At 40.2% G+C, this 21,708-nt stretch overlaps 1 protein-coding gene across 1 annotated transcript in view; it reads left to right on the top strand.

Annotated features, from left to right (window-relative positions):
• Positions 1-21,708, top strand: part of LOC103004502 (serum paraoxonase/arylesterase 1) — a 41,976-nt gene that overhangs the window by 8,467 nt on the left and 11,801 nt on the right. The window contains 10 exon segments of the mRNA XM_007198407.3: positions 2,354-2,423; positions 4,151-4,206; positions 5,455-5,544; positions 5,547-5,643; positions 8,730-8,856; positions 11,660-11,829; positions 11,832-11,859; positions 13,082-13,163; positions 16,873-17,004; positions 17,892-17,997. Of these exon segments, the coding sequence (XP_007198469.2) occupies positions 2,354-2,423; positions 4,151-4,206; positions 5,455-5,544; positions 5,547-5,643; positions 8,730-8,856; positions 11,660-11,829; positions 11,832-11,859; positions 13,082-13,163; positions 16,873-17,004; positions 17,892-17,924 (885 nt within the window). The 3' untranslated portion in view covers positions 17,925-17,997.

Raw genomic sequence — 21,708 nt, 5'->3', positions numbered from 1 at the left:
AAAAAAGCTAATTTGGCTATCCTTGGCATTTTTCCCAAGTCTTGACCCACTCACTGATTGCACGTCACTGACTTCTTCTGTGTCACTCTTTGTAATGTCCTTGATTATGACCTCCAGTCTTAACATCTTGTACCTGTCCTTTGAGTTCCTTGGGGCACTCCGTGTATATTCACGGAGCTTTCTGTAGACCAGTGTTTTTCAAAATGGTGGATCACAAAATCAATTTAGTAAATTATGATCAACACTTACCTATTTATTTATTTATTTATTTTTATTTTATTATTTTTAAAATTGAAGTATAGTTGACTTACAATATTATATTAGTTTCAGGTGTACAACATAGTGATTCAGTATTTTTATAGATTATACTCCATTTATAATTATTATAAAATATTGGCTATGTTCTCTGTGCTGTACAATATATCCTTGTAGCTTATTTATCTTATGCATAGTAGTTTGTACTTCTTAATCTCCTACCCTTATATTGCCCCTCCCCACTTCCCTCTTCCCATTGGTAACCACTAGTTCTCTATATCTGTGAGTCTGTTTCTCTTTTGTTATTTTCATTCATTTGTTTATTTCTTAGATCCCACATATAAGTGATAACATACAGTATTTGTCTTTCTTTGCCTGACTTATTTCACTAAGCATAATACCTTCCAGGTCCATCCATGTTGTTGAAAATGGCAAATTTCATTATTTTTTATGGCTGAGTAATATTCCATTGTGTGTGTGTGTGTGTGTGTGTGTGTGTGTGTATATATAAATAAATAAATGTACACACATCCTCACCAATATTTGTTATTTGTATGACCAGCATCTTTAAATAAATGAAATAGAATTGAATAGAAAAGTTAATTTATTAAATGTATTAGGGTGAGTATCACTTTGTGAACTTTGTTTCAGGGGTGTGTGTGTGTGTGTGTGTGATGTGTGTTTCTACCATGCAAAATGCTTTTCCTAACGTGGATCTTAGTCTGAAAAGTTGGTAAGGCTGCTCTAAACGTTCCCTTTTATTTCTTTATTGCAAACTTTTTTGATTATAACGTCAGATTTCCATTGTTTAAATATTTTTTTGTTTCTCAGGTCATGGGGGCAGATCCCAAGTTTCCTTTGAAGTCTGCTTTCTAAGTTTGTGTCCATCATTCAGGGACCCACCCTCTCCTTGCAGGCCAGGCCTTCCTCATCTATCCATTCACCTCTGGATCTCTAGCGCCCAGGTTCTCTACTCTGTGCCTCAAGGTGAACTGTGGTGCTTTAACAAAGCTGATTACTAGACCCCATTGCTAGCCTCTTAGCTCAGACCCTCGTAGAGGGTAGAATTGATAGCCAATGGCATGATAGTAGGAGCATGCTACATTTTTATCTGAATGAAAAGATGAAATAATCAGTCACCTCCAAATTCCTATTATTTTATACCATATTGTTAGGAATTTTATGCAAAGTGTCCAGTCACCCTTAGCCCATCTTCCTCCTTCTATGAGACTAAATTATCAGTAAGGCAAAGTGAAAACTTTCTCTGCCTGTCTATCTTTAGTCAAATAAGATTTCTAGGGATTGTTGGATAATTGTTGCTGCTCACTCTGACTATATTGTATCATTAGTTCTCAAAAGATGTTTATTGTTTAGATCTCTTGGCTGTGCTAATGTTGTGGTCCATTTCTTTCAAATGCTGCGTCAATAGCTCTGTGCTGCTCAGGCAGCCTGCTGGTACTTCCTTCTCACATCTGTTCTTTTTTCCTTTGTCCTTCACTCAAATGTTCCCCACAATGTTTATGCACTCAGATTTAGTAAGTCACTTTTGGGTGTGTGTATGTGCGATGCCTTTTTATATGTTGGCCTTGGGTATGATTTTCTGAAGTTATAAATCCTTTAAGCACACCTGCATTTTTGAAGTAACACACCCGAAAGCAGATGTCCAGTCCAGGCTTTGGGGCCACACTGGGCAGATGGGCAGGAGGCCCATCTGTCAGCAGCCCTAAAACATCAATGGAATAAATTGGAACCCTGTTGCTATTTAACCCAAATTTCCACTTAGGACTCCTGACACAGCTGATGAAATAGTTCCTGTTCTGCCAAAGGGCACAGAGTCCTCAAGAGGACACTATGTATCTCCTTTGTGTATCTACCCACCTCTGCTAAATAAATACTGAATGTTGTGTCCAGGGACCCATGTGTCTTGCTCAGGTCTGGTCTGGTAGAATTGCTCAGGTTTCAGGGACCACTAACCCTGGGGTTGAAACCCAGGCAAAAAGTACAGTTAAGGAGAACTTTATTGGCTACTTACCTTTGCAACTTAATTATAATTTCTGGACAGTTTTATGCGTAGTTGATTCCTTTTTATCTCTCCCAGAACAAGAAAGAATGCTTCCCAAGAGTAAAATTGGCAGAACTTCCTAACTGTAAATTAGGAAAAGGAATAAGTAAGTATTTGAGAGGAGGAAGTATCTCGCTTGAACTTGAAGTATTATCGTCTGAGTTATTTGATTAATATACTTGTTAAATTTTGTTCAAAAATAAAACTATGAACCAGGAGAGAGTATTATTAAGTCCGTAGTTAGTTATGAATACCAAATTACTTGACTTTTGACTTTACCAACCTACTGTCAACGTTTTTAACTGTTTTTTGATCATTTGTTTTTGTTTGGTCCGTTTAGCAAAAACAATAGACAGTGTTTGATTTTATGGTAATATAACCTGAGCAGATGGCAGAGGAGGGACAAAAGAGGAATAAAAAGCAATGAGTAAAGGGTAAACTTTTTAAAAGACCTCACACACCTTTGCAGTTACCACAGGGCTTCTCCTCATGCATCTCTCTTTTAATATCTGGGAGGAAAATTTTTCCCAGACGCTCTCAGCAGATTTTCCCTTAGATCTCATTAATCAGAGCTAGACAACAGGCTGGTGCCCTAGCTGCAAAGGAAGCTGGGAAAGTAATTATGGGCCTCCTTTGTGGAAGACTGACCCTTCCGCAAAGATAAAAGGGCCAGGGAATAGCAGCTGGTAGGCAACCAACAGGAGTGTCGGAGGACTCAAGTCCTCATCTGGCTTCAAGCAACCAGCTTTGTTATTTGAGAACAACTTGTTTGACATTCATGCTTTTGTTATTTTTTTTTTTTTTAATTTTTATTGGAGTATAGTCGATTTATAATGTTGAGTTAGTTTCAGGTGTACAGCAAAGTGAATCAGTTATACATATACATATATCCACTCTTTTTTTTTTTTTTTTTTTTAGATTCTTTTCCCATATAAGTCATGACAGAGTATTGAGTAGAGTTCCCTGTGCTATACAGCAGATTCTTATTTGTTATCTATTTTATATATAGTAGCGTGTATATGTCAGTCCCAATCTGCTTTTGTTATGTTTTGAGGGGTTTTTTAGAATTATCTATCTCAGTTGACTGAGGTTGGAAAGGCTAGACCACATGACTTAATGCAGTTAACATCAGTAAGCTTGGTCAGATAGCTTACAGTGTAATCTTTTTTTCTAGAAAACAAACATGATATTGATATTAAATATCACTGGATATTTGAAAAACAAACACCTCCACTAAAATTATTAATACCAAATCAAAAATCCCATATGTCTCGAGATTGATTGAAATCCAAAAAATTTACATGTACTTAAAGCATAACTAATTTGGTGATATTTTATCGATGTTTATATTAATAGTAAATGCATATTTGGCATATGAAATGTATCCCCATTTTAACCAAAGCATTTGGAATTTGTTTATATTTCCAATAGGGTTTTCAAAGAGTTTATTTGGTTTGGAATTATTAAGTATCAACATATATTGGGAGTTTATGTCTTTAAAAAACAGCAGGCTATTTCAAATTACTGTACCTTTTGTACATTTAGTGAATTTCCATGTACTTTAAGAGGTTTTGGGCCCTAAGGAAAAAGTTCTAGTCCATCAATTTAAAACAAATATATTAAGTGTACATTTTAAATATACTTTATTTCAATATATGAATCGCTTTTAATTTTTAAATAATCACATTAGTCAACTGCAATAAATAAATGAACCTATCAAAGAAGAGCTAAATATGTAGCCCTATTTTCAAGTTAGGAGTGATAAAGAAAAGGACCCTTAGCTTCCTGCAACAGTATGAAACAATCTGTGCTCTCTATTCTCTTTTCTCACAGAAACTGGCTCTGAAGACTTGGAGATAGTTCGTAATGGACTGGCTTTCATCAGCTCCGTAAGTGTTTCCTTTCACTTACTGTGCTCTGAACCGTTTTCTAGGACTGGCCGCTTGTCTTTTGTTTCAGCCTTTTTTATACCAATGCCCATCTTCAAATAAAATGAGCAGTGATATGGTTCAAAAAACAAACCGTATATGCATTCATACTGATGTTACGATTTTGATAGTATATGTTCTATGCATATTTGTATTCCTGTGTGTACAGTGAACTCTTATATTCCCCTGTCTTCCATTGTGGCAATTTGTGAGTCCAGTGAGTTCAAGAATGGCTTCCCATTCATCTGTCTATTCCTTGAAGCACTTAAGTGGTATATTCAAATACTTGCTGAATTGAGTGTATATATGTGTGTACGTGTGTGTATATATATCCCCTCACACATCCTTTAGATTTTTATCTTTTTTTATACTTTTCAGAATAAGCCTTTTAATTTAAAATCGTTGATACTTTATTCCACAATTTCCAAACTTTGAAGAGAAAAGCCACCGTGTTGTTGAACCTCTCCTGCATATATGTCATTGCGGTAGGTGATATAGCTCAAAACAAAAGAAGTCAACAACCTAGTCTAGGAAAACAGAGTTGATAGGATACAGTATACAAGTCATCCAGCCATTGAGAACCCTTTGCTTCCTGTTGTAGTTCATTCAATCCAGTTTTCTCCTGTGAAGATGGAAGACTAGTCATCCTCTGCAGAAGTGTCTTACAAACTCTTTTTTAAAGGAACAGAATATATATTTCCAGCAAAATCTTATATGGGACCCAGATATGTAAAACAAATAGATATGTGTCGTTGTTCTACCTTCAGGCTAAGAAAGGAGTTATTCCCTGGGCTTACTAGACTTCCCCTAAACCTCGTCTCTGAGATGTTTCCAATAAACCTGCTAGGGGACGGTTTAAAAACCATAACCAATGTTCTGTCCGTGTTCCTTGCTTATATTATTGAAGCCCATTTGTAAATGTTTCTTTGGTCTGCTCTTCTTTTTTTTAATCTTTGTCATGGGTTGGTAGCTTGATAGCTGTGGTATTCGACACACATGGAAGGGTCTGTGCCTGTTGTGTGGGGTCACCTGGTGGAGCATGTGGCTCCCGGAGACCCCCTGGGCCTATTGCACGAGCCAACTAAGAGGCTTCCCGTGGGGCCCTGTGGCCGGAACCAGACAGTGTGAACCCGTGTGCCATCTACCACCTCCATCAGCATTTGAAGTATTTATAAAGTGCCTGTGTTTTCTCCTCCATTATTCTCTAAGGGATTAAAATATCCTGGAATAAAGAGCTTTGAACCCGATAAGCCTGGAAAAATACTTCTGATGGACATGAACAGTGGATCATGTCCACTGTTGAAGAGGATACAACAGTGTTGGAACTGAGGATCACTGGAAGTAACTTTGATTTGTCTTCATTTAACCCTCATGGGATTAGCACATTCACAAAAGAAGGTAACAATATTTATTTAATGTTTATTTAATGTTTAATGTTTGTTAAAAATAAAGCCAAATTTAAAAAAACAGAAAAATGTTAGTGAAAGAATATTTCTTTTCATCCAACTAAAGTATAATCATGAACAATGTTCTTACTCTGGGTTTTAAACTTACTCTGGGTTTAAATGTTCTTACTCTGGGTTTTACGCTCATGTTAATTAAATATAACGTTATAACCACGTAAAGGCTTGAGAATGCTAAAATATTTGAGATTTGCAAAACACCTAATTTTTAAAAATACCAACCTTCACATTATCTCTGTAATTACTATAGTAATGATATTCAGCTCTAATCATTACAGGTTTTTCCAACTTAAAGAATTTTACAGATCCAGGCATTTACAGGAATAGATTTTTCTAATGTAAGACACCTGCAACCTACAGATCCACTGACAGATGGTCACTTTCAATGTCTCCCTGCCCACTGGTGCCTCTGGTTGTCTTCAAACTACTTCTCCACATTTTAACATGTTGCCCCACCCCTTATGCCTTCATCCCACTTCTTCCCTTCTTTTTGCAGCCATTTCCTTGGTCTCTACATTAACTCTCAATCCCGGTTGCACACACAAGCACCTGGAGAGTTTTAAAAAGCCTGATGTCCAGGTCCCAGCCCCAAATATTCTGATTCAGTTGGTCTGAGGGAGGCTTGGGCGGTAGTGCTTGTTACAAGCTCTCCAGGAGATAAAAATGTGAGATCAGGGTTGAGAATCAACCCTGTCGTCCATCTCCTCATCAGACAGTCCCTTCTTCGGTCCCTGCAGACTTTTCCCATTTTGGTGGGCTAAAATTGCTGCCTTGAAAGTTATCAGCAATGTCTCTCTCTCTCTTCCAACTCTCCCCCTCTGCCTCTCCTTCCTCCTTGCCCTCCCCTCCTCTCCTCCCTCCCTCCCCCCTTCCTTCCTCCATCTCATTTTATACTGTTGACCCCTTTCTCCTTCAATTCAATCGCCCCTCCCTGATACTACAGTACACTTATCTGTTCTTATTCTGATTCTGCTGCAGGTTGTCTCCCCTCTTTATTATTTTGTCACTCATTTCGAATTCTCTGAGCATTCCCCAAAGGACCAATATTTTGCCTCCTCTTTATTTTCTCTATTTCAGAAAGTTCAGCCATGTCACAACTGTAACTGTGCTGGCTCTCTAGGAGAACACCCCCAAAGTGGATGATGATGATGATGATGATTTTAATCAGCTCTTCAGTTCCCTCCCTTCAGCTTATTAGATACTTCTATTTGGGTTCCTCTCCTATAGCCACATTAAACTCAAAATGTCGAAAAGTAATTCTTTATCCTCTTATCTTCCATTCCTCAGGTTTACCCCATATGACTTCTCTTCTTCCATATATGTATATGAAATATACATATATCCGTATATATTTCCCTTTCAATGACCTCTTCACCCATTTATCAACACTATATTTTATTTTCAAAATATTTTAAGTGCAAAGGAATAGGGTGTTGTGTGTGTGCATGCTCTTTTAAATTAAAATGGGAAAAGTAACCACATAAATATTACACAAGTGCTCGTATAAATTGCTTTTGCATTAAACACTACATCGTGGATTCCTTTCTCTGACAGTGCATTTAGAGCTACTTTACAATGGCTCTTTAGAATTCTGTTGTGTGGGAGTACCATAATGTAGTTCATCTGTTGATGGATATTCAACCTGTTCCCACCTTTATGCTCATTGAAAACAATGCCAAAATAAACATTCTTGTACATATAGCTTCTGTGAATACTTCCTTAGGATAAATTCCTAGAGGTGGAATCTGCTGTGCAAAACGTGAATCCGGGTTTTAATCCTCACTTACGTTTGATTTCCGACTCCCTCATTCCTCAGCCATCATCAGGGACTTTTGATGCTTCCTGTCAAATGCCTCTCTTGTCCTTTCCTGTCTTTTCCTGTCAGTGCCATCTTCCTGGTCCAGTCCCTTCTCTCCACGTGCCTGGATTACTGCCATACCCACAGGTCATGTTACTCCTTGGTTGAAAGCCCCCTATAAGTAAGCCCTGGATCCCTATCCTAAGCCCTGAAGACTGGCCTTGGCTCCTGTTTCTGTGGCTTCAGTATTCCCACTCTTTCACTCCTCCAACCACAACCTCACCATTAAGTGTTCCAAGGAAACGCGTGCCTCAGGCCCTTTGCACGCTCTCTTCCTTCAGCCTGGAGCACTCTTTCCCCAGATATTCACATAGTTCAGTCTCTCATTTCATTAGATATCTGGTTTGACATCATCTTCTCAGAACTTCCCTGACTCCTGTGAAGAAGACATCTCATTACTCTCCATCCCTTTATCTGGTTTTGTTTTCCCTTTGTAGCACTTAGCACCAATTAAAATAAACATTTGCTTGTCAAATGGACTAATGGGAAGCTTCATAGCTGGCTTTTCTGTTCAAATTTCTTCAGTTCAACCTCCTAAACTTTACACTATTTTCCTTTAAACACCAGTTCTGTCACGTCAAAGCTTTCCGAAGACTCACTGCTTCCAAAGGCAAAGACTATGGCCTAACTTCACTTGCCGGTTCTGATCATACCTTCTTGACCACTTAAACTGGTCTCTTTCATGTCTCAGAGTTGCACTGACTCCCAGAATCTGCTTCCCTTTGATATTATCTCTCACATGGTCTTTTTATGGAATTGATCATCTCACACTGTGTAAATTACACCTGAGCACACCTTCTCTTATTGATATTCTTCACATCTTTTATCTCTTTTATCTCAGTGCTGCATCTTGCTGAGACCATTTGCAGTAGAAAGCTTAATAAGCTCTTTGGAGTTTTAGTGTCAAAGGCTGCTCATTCTTAAGTTGAGGATTTTTTTTCCCCTTGTGGAGTCTGGAGTTTTTAGAGACTGTCACTGGGTCTTCCTTTAGCCATTTTTCTTTGGAGCAATCACAAATGCTTCTCTACAAAGAGATGAAAATATTCCATCTGCCTGATACCCTAAGTACTGGTTGGAGGTGGGTTGAAATTGCTTTCTGGAGACAGGGCTGACAGCTGACAGCTCGGTTAATGTTTCCATTTTTGTTTTTAATCTCTTCTCAGATAATACCGTGTACCTGCTGGTGGTGAACCATCCAGATTTTAAGTCCACGGTTGAGTTGTTTAAATTTCAAGAAGAAGAAAAGTCACTTTTGCATCTGAAAACCATCAAACACAAACTTCTGCCTAAGTACTGAGATATGTCATATTTCTATTTTCCTTTAACACCAGTGGATGGTTAATCCATTTTTAGTGTTTCCTTTTGGCAGGGAGTGGGGGACGGGGTGGGAGGATAATGGCAACTCCCCTTTCTAATGATCACAAACTCCTCCAAGTGTTCTTCTGCAGAAACTTTTTTTAAATATAAATTTATTTATTTTATTTATTTATTTTTGGTTGTGTTGGGTCTTCGTTGCTGCATGCAGGCTTTCTCTAGTTGTGGCTCGCGGGCTCAGTAGTTGTGACTCGCGGGCTCTAGAGTGCAGGCTCAGTAGTTGTGGCGCACGGGCTTAGTTGCTCCGCGGCATGTGGGATCTTCCCGGACCAGGGATCGAACCCGTGTTCCCTGCATTGGCAGGCGGATTCTTAACCACTGCGCCACCAGGAAAGTCCTCTGCAGAAACTTTTGAGGACTCAAGCCCCTCAGAGAAGACCCATCCTCTTCCTCTCTCATTTCCCAGGTTAGCTGGATGCTGCTTTATGGCTCCTGGCCTACAATTGAACAGATTATTTTATTAACTTTTTACAAATATTTTCTTTTTTTTAATTTTTATTTTTGGCTGTGTTGGGTCATCGTTGCTGCGCGTGGGCTTCCTCTAGTTGCAGCGAGCAGGGGCTACTCTTTGTTGTGGTGCACGGGCTTCTCATTGTGGTGGCTTCTCGTTGCAGAGCACGGGCTCTAGAGCTCAGGCTCAGCAGTTGTGCACAGAGCACGGGCTTAGTTGTTCTGCAGAATGTGGGATCTTCCTGGACCAGGGATTGAACCCGGGTCCCCTGCATCGGCAGGCGGATTCTTAACCACTGCGCCACCAGGGAAGTCCCACAAATATTTTCTTAATTAGGTTTTATTTCTATACCAGTTTGGATTAAAGAAAATGAGGCCTGGAGTATTTAACTTGCCTCAGGTGACACTGTCAATAAATGGTACAACTGGAACTTTAAGCCTGGTATCTGGAGTCTGGAGCTTGTGCTCTGAGTCACTATGAAATAGTGAAAACTTATTTTATTTGTTTTACCATTTAATCTTGGAAATCTTAATTTTGTCCAATTTCCCAGAGTGAGAGTATTTTTTTTCTGGGCAATTGCAAATATATTGGTCTTTGGCAATATAGAAGCAAACTATAGTTAGTGCCACAATTAACTAAAATTCTGCTCTCTCAACCCAAGAACTAGCCATGTATATTTTCTGCTTTGTATTTGATGGTTGTTTATATGGTTGTCTACAACATTAATATTCCAATGACTAATCTATTATAATTTGAGCATGTTATTAATAATAATAACAACACCATGGTCATTATCGGTCATTTACTATATGCCAGGCATGGTGCCAGGGTCTTTGATTCATTATTTCACTTTATTCTTACCCCAGCCTTTCAAGGTATGGAGAGGCTCAGAGTTTAGTGACCTCCTGTGGCCCCCTGGATGAGAGCAAGCAACTCCAGAATTCAAATGGAGTTCATCAGATTTCAAAGCGATTACGCTAAACCCTTCTGCTCTGCTCCTTTTGATGAAAAATAGCAAAGGATTATAAAGCAAACTAATATCAGAAATCTACCTTTAAAAAAGAGAGGAAAAAACCCCCCAGCTTGCAGGCTTATGCCTGAAGCCTGTACAGACTAATCCTAAATTCCTAGACCCTTTTTCTCATGTAGTAACTGTGGCTACCACTGATGGAGGCTTTGTCATTGGCAGGCTCTCCGCAAAGCAGACAGCAGGCATCATCTCGTTGTAATTCCCACTGCAACGCCACAAATGAAGATTCTGACCCTTAGTCTTACACTAATGAGCTGTATGACTTTGGGAAAATCATTTAACCTCTCTTTACAGATGAGAAAACTGAGGCTCTGCACGCTTATCAAAGTCGCCCAGGAGCCCAGAGCTGCGTCAGAGCTGATGTGCTGGCCGTGACGCCCTCCGCAATGGAGCGGAGATAATTCTCTCCCAGATAATGGCCCCCGGGAACTTCTGTCACCTCAATCAGCACAGAATGACTCACTTATGTGTTCGCTGTTGTACCTATTAAAGCAGAAAAATAGACTCATATATCTTAGATTTTCAGTAACACAGGGAGAATCAAAATCAGAACAACAGCAACAAAAAAACCACAGCATCCTATTTCTGAGCATTCTTGCTCACAGACATTTCACTCCATTTAGAATTATGAAACTTTGCGGCTGGATGTGTGATCCTGTAAGGCTGAAAGATAGACCAGCCCATCTACTCCTTTTTTATAGATAAGGAAACTGAGGCCCTGGCATGTGAAATGATTAATTTTCCCTAGATCACACAGCTAATAGTAGCAGAGCTTTAATTAAAATGAAAGTCTCAAGATTGCCAGGGTTTTTTCCACTGCCTGATGCTGCCTTGGACTGTTCTGTATGAGCATAAAGAAATGTGTGGCCCTGATAATGATTCCTGGCCTCATTTAATGTCTGTGGAGTTCAGTCTATCTAAACACACACACACACACACACACACACACACACACTTTTTTTTTTTTCACATACACTTTTTTAAAGACACAGTTTATAGGATTTTTATGTTCCATTGCTATTAATTAATAACCTTTTAGGGTTTCTTAGGGTAATTATTGTCTTTGAGGATTGTATAGGTTGGACTGATTGCACATAATTCTGGGCTGTAACAGCTATTGTGAAGTCTCCATTCCACTTTTTGATTTTACAAGTAGACATTGATGAATGCCAGTGCATAATCCTGTAACGTACCATGCCTTCACCTGCATGTGTCATATGTGTGCGTTTGAATTGCAGTTTGAATGGCATTGTCGGTGTGGGACCTGAACACTTCTATGCCATCAATGATCACTATTTTGTTGACCCCTACCTGAGATCCTGGGAGTTGTATTTGGGTCTAGCGTGCTCATTTATTGTTTACTACAGTCCAAATGAAGTTCGAGTGGTGGCCAGCGGATTTGATTTTGCTGTGGAATCAACATCTCACCTGATAGCAAGTATGTGAACTCTTTAAAATGCCATGCCTGTCCCCAGATTCTCCTTAGACATCTTCAGAGCATATTCATTTTCTAAATGATGGGATGCATTTTAACATGTTATCCCAGTAAGAGGATTAGGGAAAATGTAAAATATCTTAATTTTTCAGGGGGTAACATATATCAAATCAGAATTTTCTGTTTTGTGAAGGCATACTCTTTTTAAATTTCTTTTTTGGGGAAAAAAGTGCATTTCAAGAGGGGGTACTGCAATAAACATTTAGTATTACTAAACAGCTTTGCTTTGAGGGAAGATTTTTGAGTGTATAATGAGATTAACAATTTGTAGGTATGTATATATCAGTAGTGCTGGTTTGTGACACGACAAAAAGCTTGTACCAAAATGTAAATCAAGGCACCACTTCCTTCATAAAGAAAGTGTTACCATGGGGAAAAAAATCAGCCTCACTAAGTAGTATGCTTAGTGATGTAGTTGATTTACATTATTTTCTGGTGGTGACCGTGAAACAATTCACAGACCAGCATTGGTTTGGGGACCACACTTTGGGTAGCATTGGTGTGTATATAAAATCCTCCTCGTCTTGTATCATGAAGGATTTGTAACATACTTAGAAGGTTAGTAACATATTTAGAGGGTAGTAACATATTTAGAGAAAGCAACACAGACAGTTTTCAATTATTCATATCATCTCCTGGTCTTCACACATAGCAGATAATCACGCAGTCATTTATCTCTTTGTCCTGGGGTGCACTGTGCTTAGACTTAGGCCACAGATCTTTACGATGAATGTGACATTGCACTCAGGGTAGAGGGGAGGAAGTCTCCTCTCAGATACAGGTCAAGCACTTGTCTTCTCTTGTGCTTTCTCTGGCCTAAAATGAGGGGCTAAAATGCAGAACCTGGGGCTTGCCATTATGTTGACAAACCAAGAAAAGCACTGTCATGCTTTTGCTCCCCGATATTTGTGTTAGAGTTAAGTTCCTTCCCTACTAGTCAGTGCCAATTAGCTTCCCACCTTTAGAAATAACTTTTCAGAGATTAAAACTCCTCTGGGCACTGTCAACTCATTGAGTTCCTTCAGAATTTGGTGTGCTTTGAGACAGGTTCCATTTTCCAGTCTCTAAGCAAAGTCCTTCCCTAGGAAGAGTTATTACAACTTCATGGTAACCTTCTGAATCACATTACTTCACGAGCTTTGATGTAGCTTTTTCTTCTTTGAAGGTATGTCTATATATCTGAAGTGCTGGCTCATAAGATTCATGTGTATGAAAAGCACGCTAATTGGACTTTAACTCCATTGAAGGTAAGATGTATTAATACTATAAGTTTGCAGAGTGATAATTAGATTCTAATTGATTTGTGAAATTAAAAGTGAGGAAAAAAGGATTGTCTAATTGGAGTGGGTGAGAACCAATTTTTCACTCCTTTATTGAGTCCTCAGCATCATATGGGTTTGTTGTTCACTTTTGCTTAGCTGCAGAGTGGGAAGCAGCAAACCACACACATCACCTGTGAAACTTTGATTCTTTCTGCTCTAGTGAATATTAAGCTTGGCATTGTATTCTTCAGTTCTCTCTTTCCTTCCTTCCTTCCTCCTTCCCTCCCCCCACCCCTTTTTTTTCCCCTCCATGTTGATGGAACAGACAATAGCCTCAACTTGTATACGACAGCACAATATTTATGAAGCCCAAGTACTCACAATGGCCGCCAGGTGCCCTGGCAGCCCATTCCTTTGCTGCCTTTGTCTCCAGCCCTTGGCCCGCTGCTGAGATACTCCTGCTTGAGTATTTCTGGGGCTCCCCCGGCGAGGCCCTTCCTCAGGATGGGGCACTTGTCTGTCTCCTCAGGTGCTCTTCCTCCAGATCTCCATGGCTCTCTCCTTCATACCTTTCCAGATTTCACTAAAATGTCACTTCAGCGAGGCCTTCCCTGGGCACCTAATCTAAACTTGCAACTCTGCTCCTCGCTAAACACACACACACACACACACACACACACACACACACATTTCCTATCTCCTTTATGGCTTTATTTTCAGCATCCTTTGCTAACATATTTTGTATTTTACTTCTCTTCTCTATTGTCTGTCTGCCTCTCCTACTAGGGTATAAGCGCCACAGGACAGATATTTTCTCTACGTGTTCCTGGAAGAATTCCCACACGTAGTAGGCACTCAGCAAATTAATTGTTAATTTGACATGCTGGGGCAGGGCATTCTTCAAAGCTTCATCTTCACCTGAACCAATTCTGATCCGGTCTGAAGGTTTGGATCAAAAGGGGTAAAAACACAAAGGAGAGGAAAGAAGAAGTAAGAGCAAAGTGGAGCATTATGAAAGTAATGCTTCGGAAAAACACGAAGATAGGCTCCCCGGTCAGAACTGCCCACGACATATGAAGCGCTGTCCCCAGGCCCCGTGTGACGGTGCCCGTCGGCGCATCTCAGCGACTGTCCTGAGGGGCTTCACTCTGAGAAAATTACCTTGCAGCAACATCAAATGTAACATCATGTTTGACATTAAAATCACTGGCAGGGCTAGTTTGGTATTAGCTGAAGTAAAATGGAATGACACACACTCATATTGGCTGGGGGAATAAAAACAAATTGTGGTTATAACAATAGGCACTTCTGCAAATTGAAAGTTAAAGGATTTTGTAGGAATAAAACCCAATCCAATATACATTCAACACAGAATCATAAATGCACTGCTCTTGCCGAGGCAAGATTGAGGGCAAAGCTTATTTCAGGTTTGGCTCCCACTTCTGGCAGCAAATCATGCCTGTCTCTTGACATAACAATTCAGTTGAGACTCCCCCCCCTTCAACTGTAATGTTATTCTTTCTTTTGAAGGATCATATTAATTAAGACCAGTTAATTGATACTTGGAGTGCCAAGAAATTTGATAAACTAGCTGGGATTGTTCTTAGAATCTGGGATGAGATGCAGATGGGTTTATGTCCTGTCAAAGTGTGGTATATACATACAATGAAATATTATTCAGCCTTAAAAAGGAATGAAGGACTAAACCATGCTATAACACCTATGAACTTGAAGACATTATGCTAAGTGAAATAAGCTAGACACAAAAAGACAAATAGTGTATGATTCCAGGTACCTAGAAGAGGCAAATTCATAAACAGAAAGCAGAATAGAGGTTACCAGGGGATGGGGAAGGGAGGAATGGGGAGGTACTGGGTACAGTTTCTGTTTGGGATGAGGAAAGGTTCTGGAAATGGATCGTGGTGATGGATTCACAACATTTCGAGTGTACTTGATGCCACTGAATTGTACACTGAAAAATGGTTAAAATGACAAATTTCATGTTTTACATATTTTACCGCAATAAAAACGATCCCCTCCTCAAAAAAAAAAAAAAAAATTCCAAGACACAGCCAATGAATAGTCTCACTTCAGTGAGTTCCAGCTCTCTAAAAATTGGGATATTTGTTAACAGAGGTTCCAGTTTTTCCCAAAGAGAATAATTTATTGTTTCCCTTACCAAGGAATGTAAACATTTCCAATGGACTTTGTGGAAGCATGAAACGTGGTCTGAGTGTGCATCGTGGTGAGTTAGTATTGCTCGGAATTACAGATTTGCAAGGGAAGAGTTCATTGCTGAGCCCAGGATGGACTCCCTGCTGGACTGTCAGCTCTTCCTCAGCAGGACCCAGGCCTGCCCCTTGCTCAGCAGGTGTGCAAGGCAGGAGCTCATTAATCATGCAATGAATGAACAGGACCCCAGGTTTCTGTGTTCTTCTCCCACTCTCACTCCCCACCCTCATCTTTGCAGGCTTTCATCTGCCATGGAATTCACCAGTTGGCCATGACCCCTTCCAAAGATAATAGCAGAACCCCGCGACAAACATTTTCCTCACGTAAAGAACTTAACGTATCAGCCTAGAATGTCTGACACTGGGCTAGATGGGGTTCGGGGATGCAGGAGACTTGGAGCTGATTTTGGCCAGAGGATGTTTGCTCAGCTGCCTCCTTTGGCCAAACTTGCCGGTTTCCAGGGTAGGAATGAGTGATGGCGCTGCATGAAGGTCAAAAGGAGGCTCTGCCTCAATGCTTGAGCCCTCTCGTCCCTTCACGGCCATGTGGAGAGAGCTCTCATTTTGAGTAGGAAGCACAGGGCAGCATGGGCTCACCACAGCTGTCTGTCTGTCCACGCTCTGGCCTGTGCAATGAGTCACCGCCAATTATGACAGGGTCTCTGGGTGCTGAGGTAGGCTGGCCTCTGTTTGAGGTACACGGTAGATATTGTTTCTCCAACTGAGAGTTAGAGGTAAACAAATAGATGCAATTTCTCCCTGGTAGAAGGCAGCCAGGATGATGAATGATGGAATTAAGAATCGTTGGTATTATTTATGATCCCGGTACAAAGCTGCGACAGCAATCTGTGCAGTCATCACATGCTTGCAACTTATATTTAGAAAATAAACAGCAGAAGAACAGGGAGTTGAATAACATCAGGAAGCCAAGGAAGAAACTTTTCCTCAACGCCAAGGCACAAATTAGACCCCGGGTGATCATTTCTCCTCTGGCTGCAGAGCCTATGATTAGCCGTTAAAGAAGAGCCTACATTTCATTGATGTTCTCATCAGAAATGAATCTACATTTCCTGGTTGTTTTCTGAATGCTTATAAAAATATCATTTGCACATGCCGTTTTAGAAGGAACTGTTTTAGGCTGTACTTAAAACTTTTTTCTTTCAGTTTTAATTTCATGCACAGATGTTAGTCCAAATGCCTTCATCTAACTTTTAACAGTCTTCCTTGGTTTTCTGATCTTCCCCCTCCCTCGTGTGTCCTGGAAACTGACAAAATACTAGCATAGATGGAAAGCTAGAGGAATTCCCTTGAGTGCTAGTGAAATGGGGCAGAATTGTCATGTCCCCGGAGCCAGGAGTGTGGTGACCAAGGACAGGATGATAGTTTTCCCTGATGTATTGCTCCATCACCTCTCAAATTTTTTTCACTTTCTCTCCTTCCTTCTCTCCTTGGTTTTAATCTAGAAGCCTCTGGACTTTAACACACTTATGGATAATGTATCCCAGGATCCTGTGACAGGGGACCTTTGGGTTGGTCGCCACCTCAGTGACATGAAAATCTTCTTCTATGACCCAGAGAATCCTACTGGATCAGAGGTTAGTTTGCAAAATGAATCATGTCAGTGGTTGAAAATATAAATCTCAATTATATGTGCAAATAAAAGGGGGACATGGATAGATGACCCCAGAGATCAGATATAAGAGGGAATGGGACTCCGGGAGGCCCTTGAGTCAGAGTGCAGGCAGGAGACAGATGGTACGTGTAAACTGGGCGATTTGAGGGGACTTCATGAGGGCACTACGTACAGAGGTGTAGGCACAGGCAGTGAACAGGGATAATGCAGTACCCCAAGGCTAACATGGAAGGCAGGGATGGTTACCGGAAGCCAGACGAGAAGGGAGCTGTGTGTGGAGAAGGCGCTGGGAGGGGAACCTGGTTGAGGGATGTAGCCAACCAGCAAGGGCCTCACGGGGCTGGGGGGCTGGGGTCAGTACCCCACCTCCCTCTCAGCCCTCCCACTCCCCACCGCTGCTGCAGCTGCTCCTTGGTCAACCTCTACTGGAGGGTGGAGGGCAAGGGAGCCCTGAATAGGCTTTGTACAGGCTGAGCAGAGTGGAGAGTGGGCCTGGAGGGCGGGGTTAGGATAGCCAGCACTGGACTGGGGTCCATATCTTTATTTCAATAGTTTCTCCAACTTGGCAATTCACAAGAGTTTAAAAAATATACTATACCACATTGCTATGGTCTAATCATTTGTGTGTTACCTGCCTTCCTGTTCAACCCCCTTTTCCTGTGTGTCAGTACATGCACAAGTTCATGTTATGGACCAATCCTAAAGCAGGGATGGCCATCCTCTCTAAACCTTCCTGGCAGAATGGAAACCTAAATCACTTGCTGGAATGATCTGGGCTTAAAAGAACTTCTCTTCCATCTTAGTTTTAGTACCCAAAGACCCTATTGGTGTCCATGTTCTTTTTTTCAGAGGATTGTTTTGGCAGTGCAAACAAGAATTTGAAACTCACTTTGCCATGGGCATCTGAACGTTTACGATGACTTACCTGGGGTTTTTGACTCAGAGTTTTCAGCAGGTACTAATTATACTTGTTATTTACATCAGATACACGGTATACTTTTTGACATGATTTACTGCTATGTATTCTTTTTAAAGCTCAGTTTTAAGAGTCAGTCTCATCCCACCCTCCACCCCTGAAAAAAAAAAAAAAGATTTTTTTAAAGCCTATGTCTCTTGGATAAGAAACAAAAACCAAATACGTATTTCCATTTGCCTGTTGGCCCTTCATGCCCTTTATCTTTGGGTTTACAGGACAATTGTGATTATGGTGAATGGCAATCCTTTGTGCCTTTTGCTAGTTCTTAGCTATTAGGACTGCTATATGGTATGCTGAATAGAATTGAAGAAATGTATGCTGTGGCGTGTTCACTGTTCAGAACTGGGCAGAATGTTAGATTTTAATTTGTTCTTGCTTGTTAGCTTATTTGGTGAACTTGGGCCATTTGCTATAGCATGGACTTAGTTTGCTATTCTGGAAAAAAAATACTTCCTTTCTAATGATGCATCTGGTAAGGTATAGCAAAAAGTAATAACGATCCATTGTCTAATGCACTGCCCCACAGAAGAGTGATTTAGTTTTATTAGAAAGTGGTTTCCTAAAGCCAAGGTGCACCATCAACTATTTCCCAGTAACTAACTACTACATGTGAATGCTATAGCAATTTCCTAAGACATCTGTCTTCGGTGCCAGCTGTTTTGGAGAGGTCCTTTTAAATGCTCACGTTGACCCTTTAATAAACAAGCACTAGCCTTCCTATTCTGCCATATTTGGTGTTTTTGTATATTGGTATCTGTTCTTCAAGTCACTGTACTTTATCCTAAAGCCTTCAGAAGAACATGAACTTAAAGTTGAAAGCGAATTTAGAGTTAATATAGTCCCACTCATCTCATTCTACAAATGAGAAACAAATAGTTAAGTTGAAGATCCAAAATACAACCCTGGGCTCCTGCCTTACAGTGTTCTCGGTATAGTAGGTGAATCATATGAAATTACCATTTTATGGGCCAAAATGGTCAAACGTCGGCTATCATGTATAGCCGTCTTAGATACTATCAATACTATATTGCTGCTAATGATACAATCATATTTCTGCTCAACGAAATGAAGGAAACCAAACTCATGAAATCTTACACATTTAGAGTTGGGACCCTAAGTTCAGAGGAATGATGAATGTGGTGGAGAGGTATGTTCTTTTTTGGGCAATGCTCTTTTTTGTGTTTGTTTTTGTTTTTATTGCCACATTTAAAAACCAGGAATTAAGTGTAAACATCCAAATTCCTAGCATAATACACAAAAACTGGCCTGAATTCCAGCATGGCAATAATTTGACTATTACTGAGTAATACCCCCTCCTTCCCACAATTTACCACAGTCCCTACTGCTCCTTTATGTCTCACACCCAGGCTGTACTACTGATTTATAGTTCTTGCCTCTATAGGTCTTTGAGTCTCTATCTCTGTTAAAGATCATCTGATTAGAATCTGTCATTTTGCCAAGGAGGAAACAGGTATCATATAGAGAGTAATTTTGGAACAAAATATGGTTTACCTAAAGGCTTCTTCTTATGGAGAAATGACCCCATATTTAAAGTTATGTCTTGAGTGACTTTTAAAAATATTAATCTAATGTTGTTTTTGGATGGGTGCTCCAAATCCAGAAGATTTTAGAAGAACCCAAAGTTACAGTGGTTTAGGCAGAAAATGGTACAGTGTTACGAGGAAGTACGGTTGCCTCTGTGTACAAAGGGAAACTGCTGATTGGTACTGTGTTCCACAAAGCTCTTTATTGTGAGCTCTAACAGGCCGATTTGCACCCATGCCCTGACAACTGGGAGCTCCTCATTTCAACTGCTTGCCACATCTAAGGGGCCACAGTGATCTCATCTGAACAATGAGTGCTGACCCTAAATTTGGACATCACAAGAGATGAAAGTGTGTTTAGCTGGCAACAGATGTGATGCAGGCTTCTTTGAGAGTACAATATCAAATCAGTCTTGGGATATTTGACAACTTCATTTACCAGTAAAAATCCTTTAAATGGAATTGCTAAAATCATTATGTCAGTTGTCAGGTCTTAAGTAACTTAACTATATGTGACCCAGAAAGTCCTTTCCCTAAAACACGTTTTCCCTGAGAGCACATGAGCTTATCGCTGCCTTGCCTTGTCTCGTTCAAAGAGCAGGAAGAACGCACATGTCATCAGAGCCCCAGCACTCAGAGCCTCCAGTTCACGTGCTGGACAACCAGACATGCACTAAGAAGTTGTCCTCAGCTCCAGGCCTACCTCAAAGCCATTAGACATCCTGGCACACTCGGACCCATTCCCATTTCCCTTCTAAATATGGCTTTCCCAGTAAATAGAAACTTAAATTACCCCAACTCTCCTTTTACTCTTGCTCATTTTTGCATTGCCAAAGGTTTAGTCACAGATAAATTACGGTTTGTGTGTGTGAGAGAGAGAAATTAATATCCCCCATTTGTTACATTCAGTCTTCTGAACATTTAAGGCTTTAGGAATAAAACTGTTGGAAGGACCCCCATACTCTGGGGTGGGCTGACTCTAAGCTTGCCCTATGCTGCGTGAGGCCAACTGCTTAATGGATTTGTCACAGACCCGCTCCTGGCTAATAGGTATCAGAAGCTGTGATGGTGAAGCCATGATGGGGACAGAAAGGTGGGCGAGGGAGCATCTAGTGGGAGCTTTGATCTTTTAACTTTATGCCCAGTTCCATAATTGTGCTTTCAAATGTAATTCTAGCTGCCAATTTACACTTTACCAGGGCTAAAACTTATTTTTAGTGTCATTTCCATGGAAAATGTGCACTTTGCTCTTGATTGATTGATAGATGTATTTTGACAGTTAATACAGGTTTACCCAGTCAAGGCTTGTTTTAGTTGAAAGTGAAAATGGAAGAGGGGGAAAAAAAAATTACTTTGACAGATCTTGGTATTTCTCTTTTTATTGCATTCGCTGTCTAACAACAATAATACTCATTGGCAAGGAATTTATTTACACTAACAAATTAAATTTAATCAAGGAATTTTTAGATTGGTTAGAAAACAAAGGACCACTGTGATATTTTGCTTTGAATGCCTCTGAAAACCAAAGAGAAATGGCATTTGAAACAGAACAATCTAGAGAAGTACATATTAACCAAGCACAAGAGAACAACCCAGACGTGGCACTATTGTCTCTTCCATGCAAATGATCAGACACCAAAAGGTACAAATTAAAATTTTCAGATAACATGCTATCCATACTTACTGAACTTAAAATGATTTCCAAACAACTGTTTTCCTTTAGTGATACATAAAGAAAGATGAAAATAAATCAACTCCTCTACAACGGAATAGAATTCATTCTCGCTCTTTTTTTGTTTTCAGCTGGCCAGTTTTGTTAGTGATACGTAGCAGATGTACTAGTGGTTTAACTGCAACACCATTAAAAGGTATAAAAGCAGCAGTGATGATCATAAATAATATTAAGGAAAACATATACATACATATTTAAGGGTTTTCACTAAGCACTAACTAACTCTGATGTTGTTGGAGGTGTTATCTAGCTGGAGTGCCTCCTAATTTCCACTTTTTAAGGGGATTTAATTATTTTGGCCAATTGTTCTTTCATGGGTGAAAGATTAAATTCTTAATGGGAAAGCTGGGCGTGTGAATAAGACAGCTGAAGGAAACAGAAGTGTACGCCTTCCAACAGCACTCATGCTCCTGT

Source organism: Balaenoptera acutorostrata, chromosome 7 (assembly GCF_949987535.1).
Source record: "Balaenoptera acutorostrata chromosome 7, mBalAcu1.1, whole genome shotgun sequence".
NCBI classification, from domain to species: domain Eukaryota; kingdom Metazoa; phylum Chordata; class Mammalia; order Artiodactyla; family Balaenopteridae; genus Balaenoptera; species Balaenoptera acutorostrata.
The sequence above is the reverse complement of the archived record's forward strand: the minus strand, read 5'-3'. Positions and strand labels throughout refer to the sequence as shown.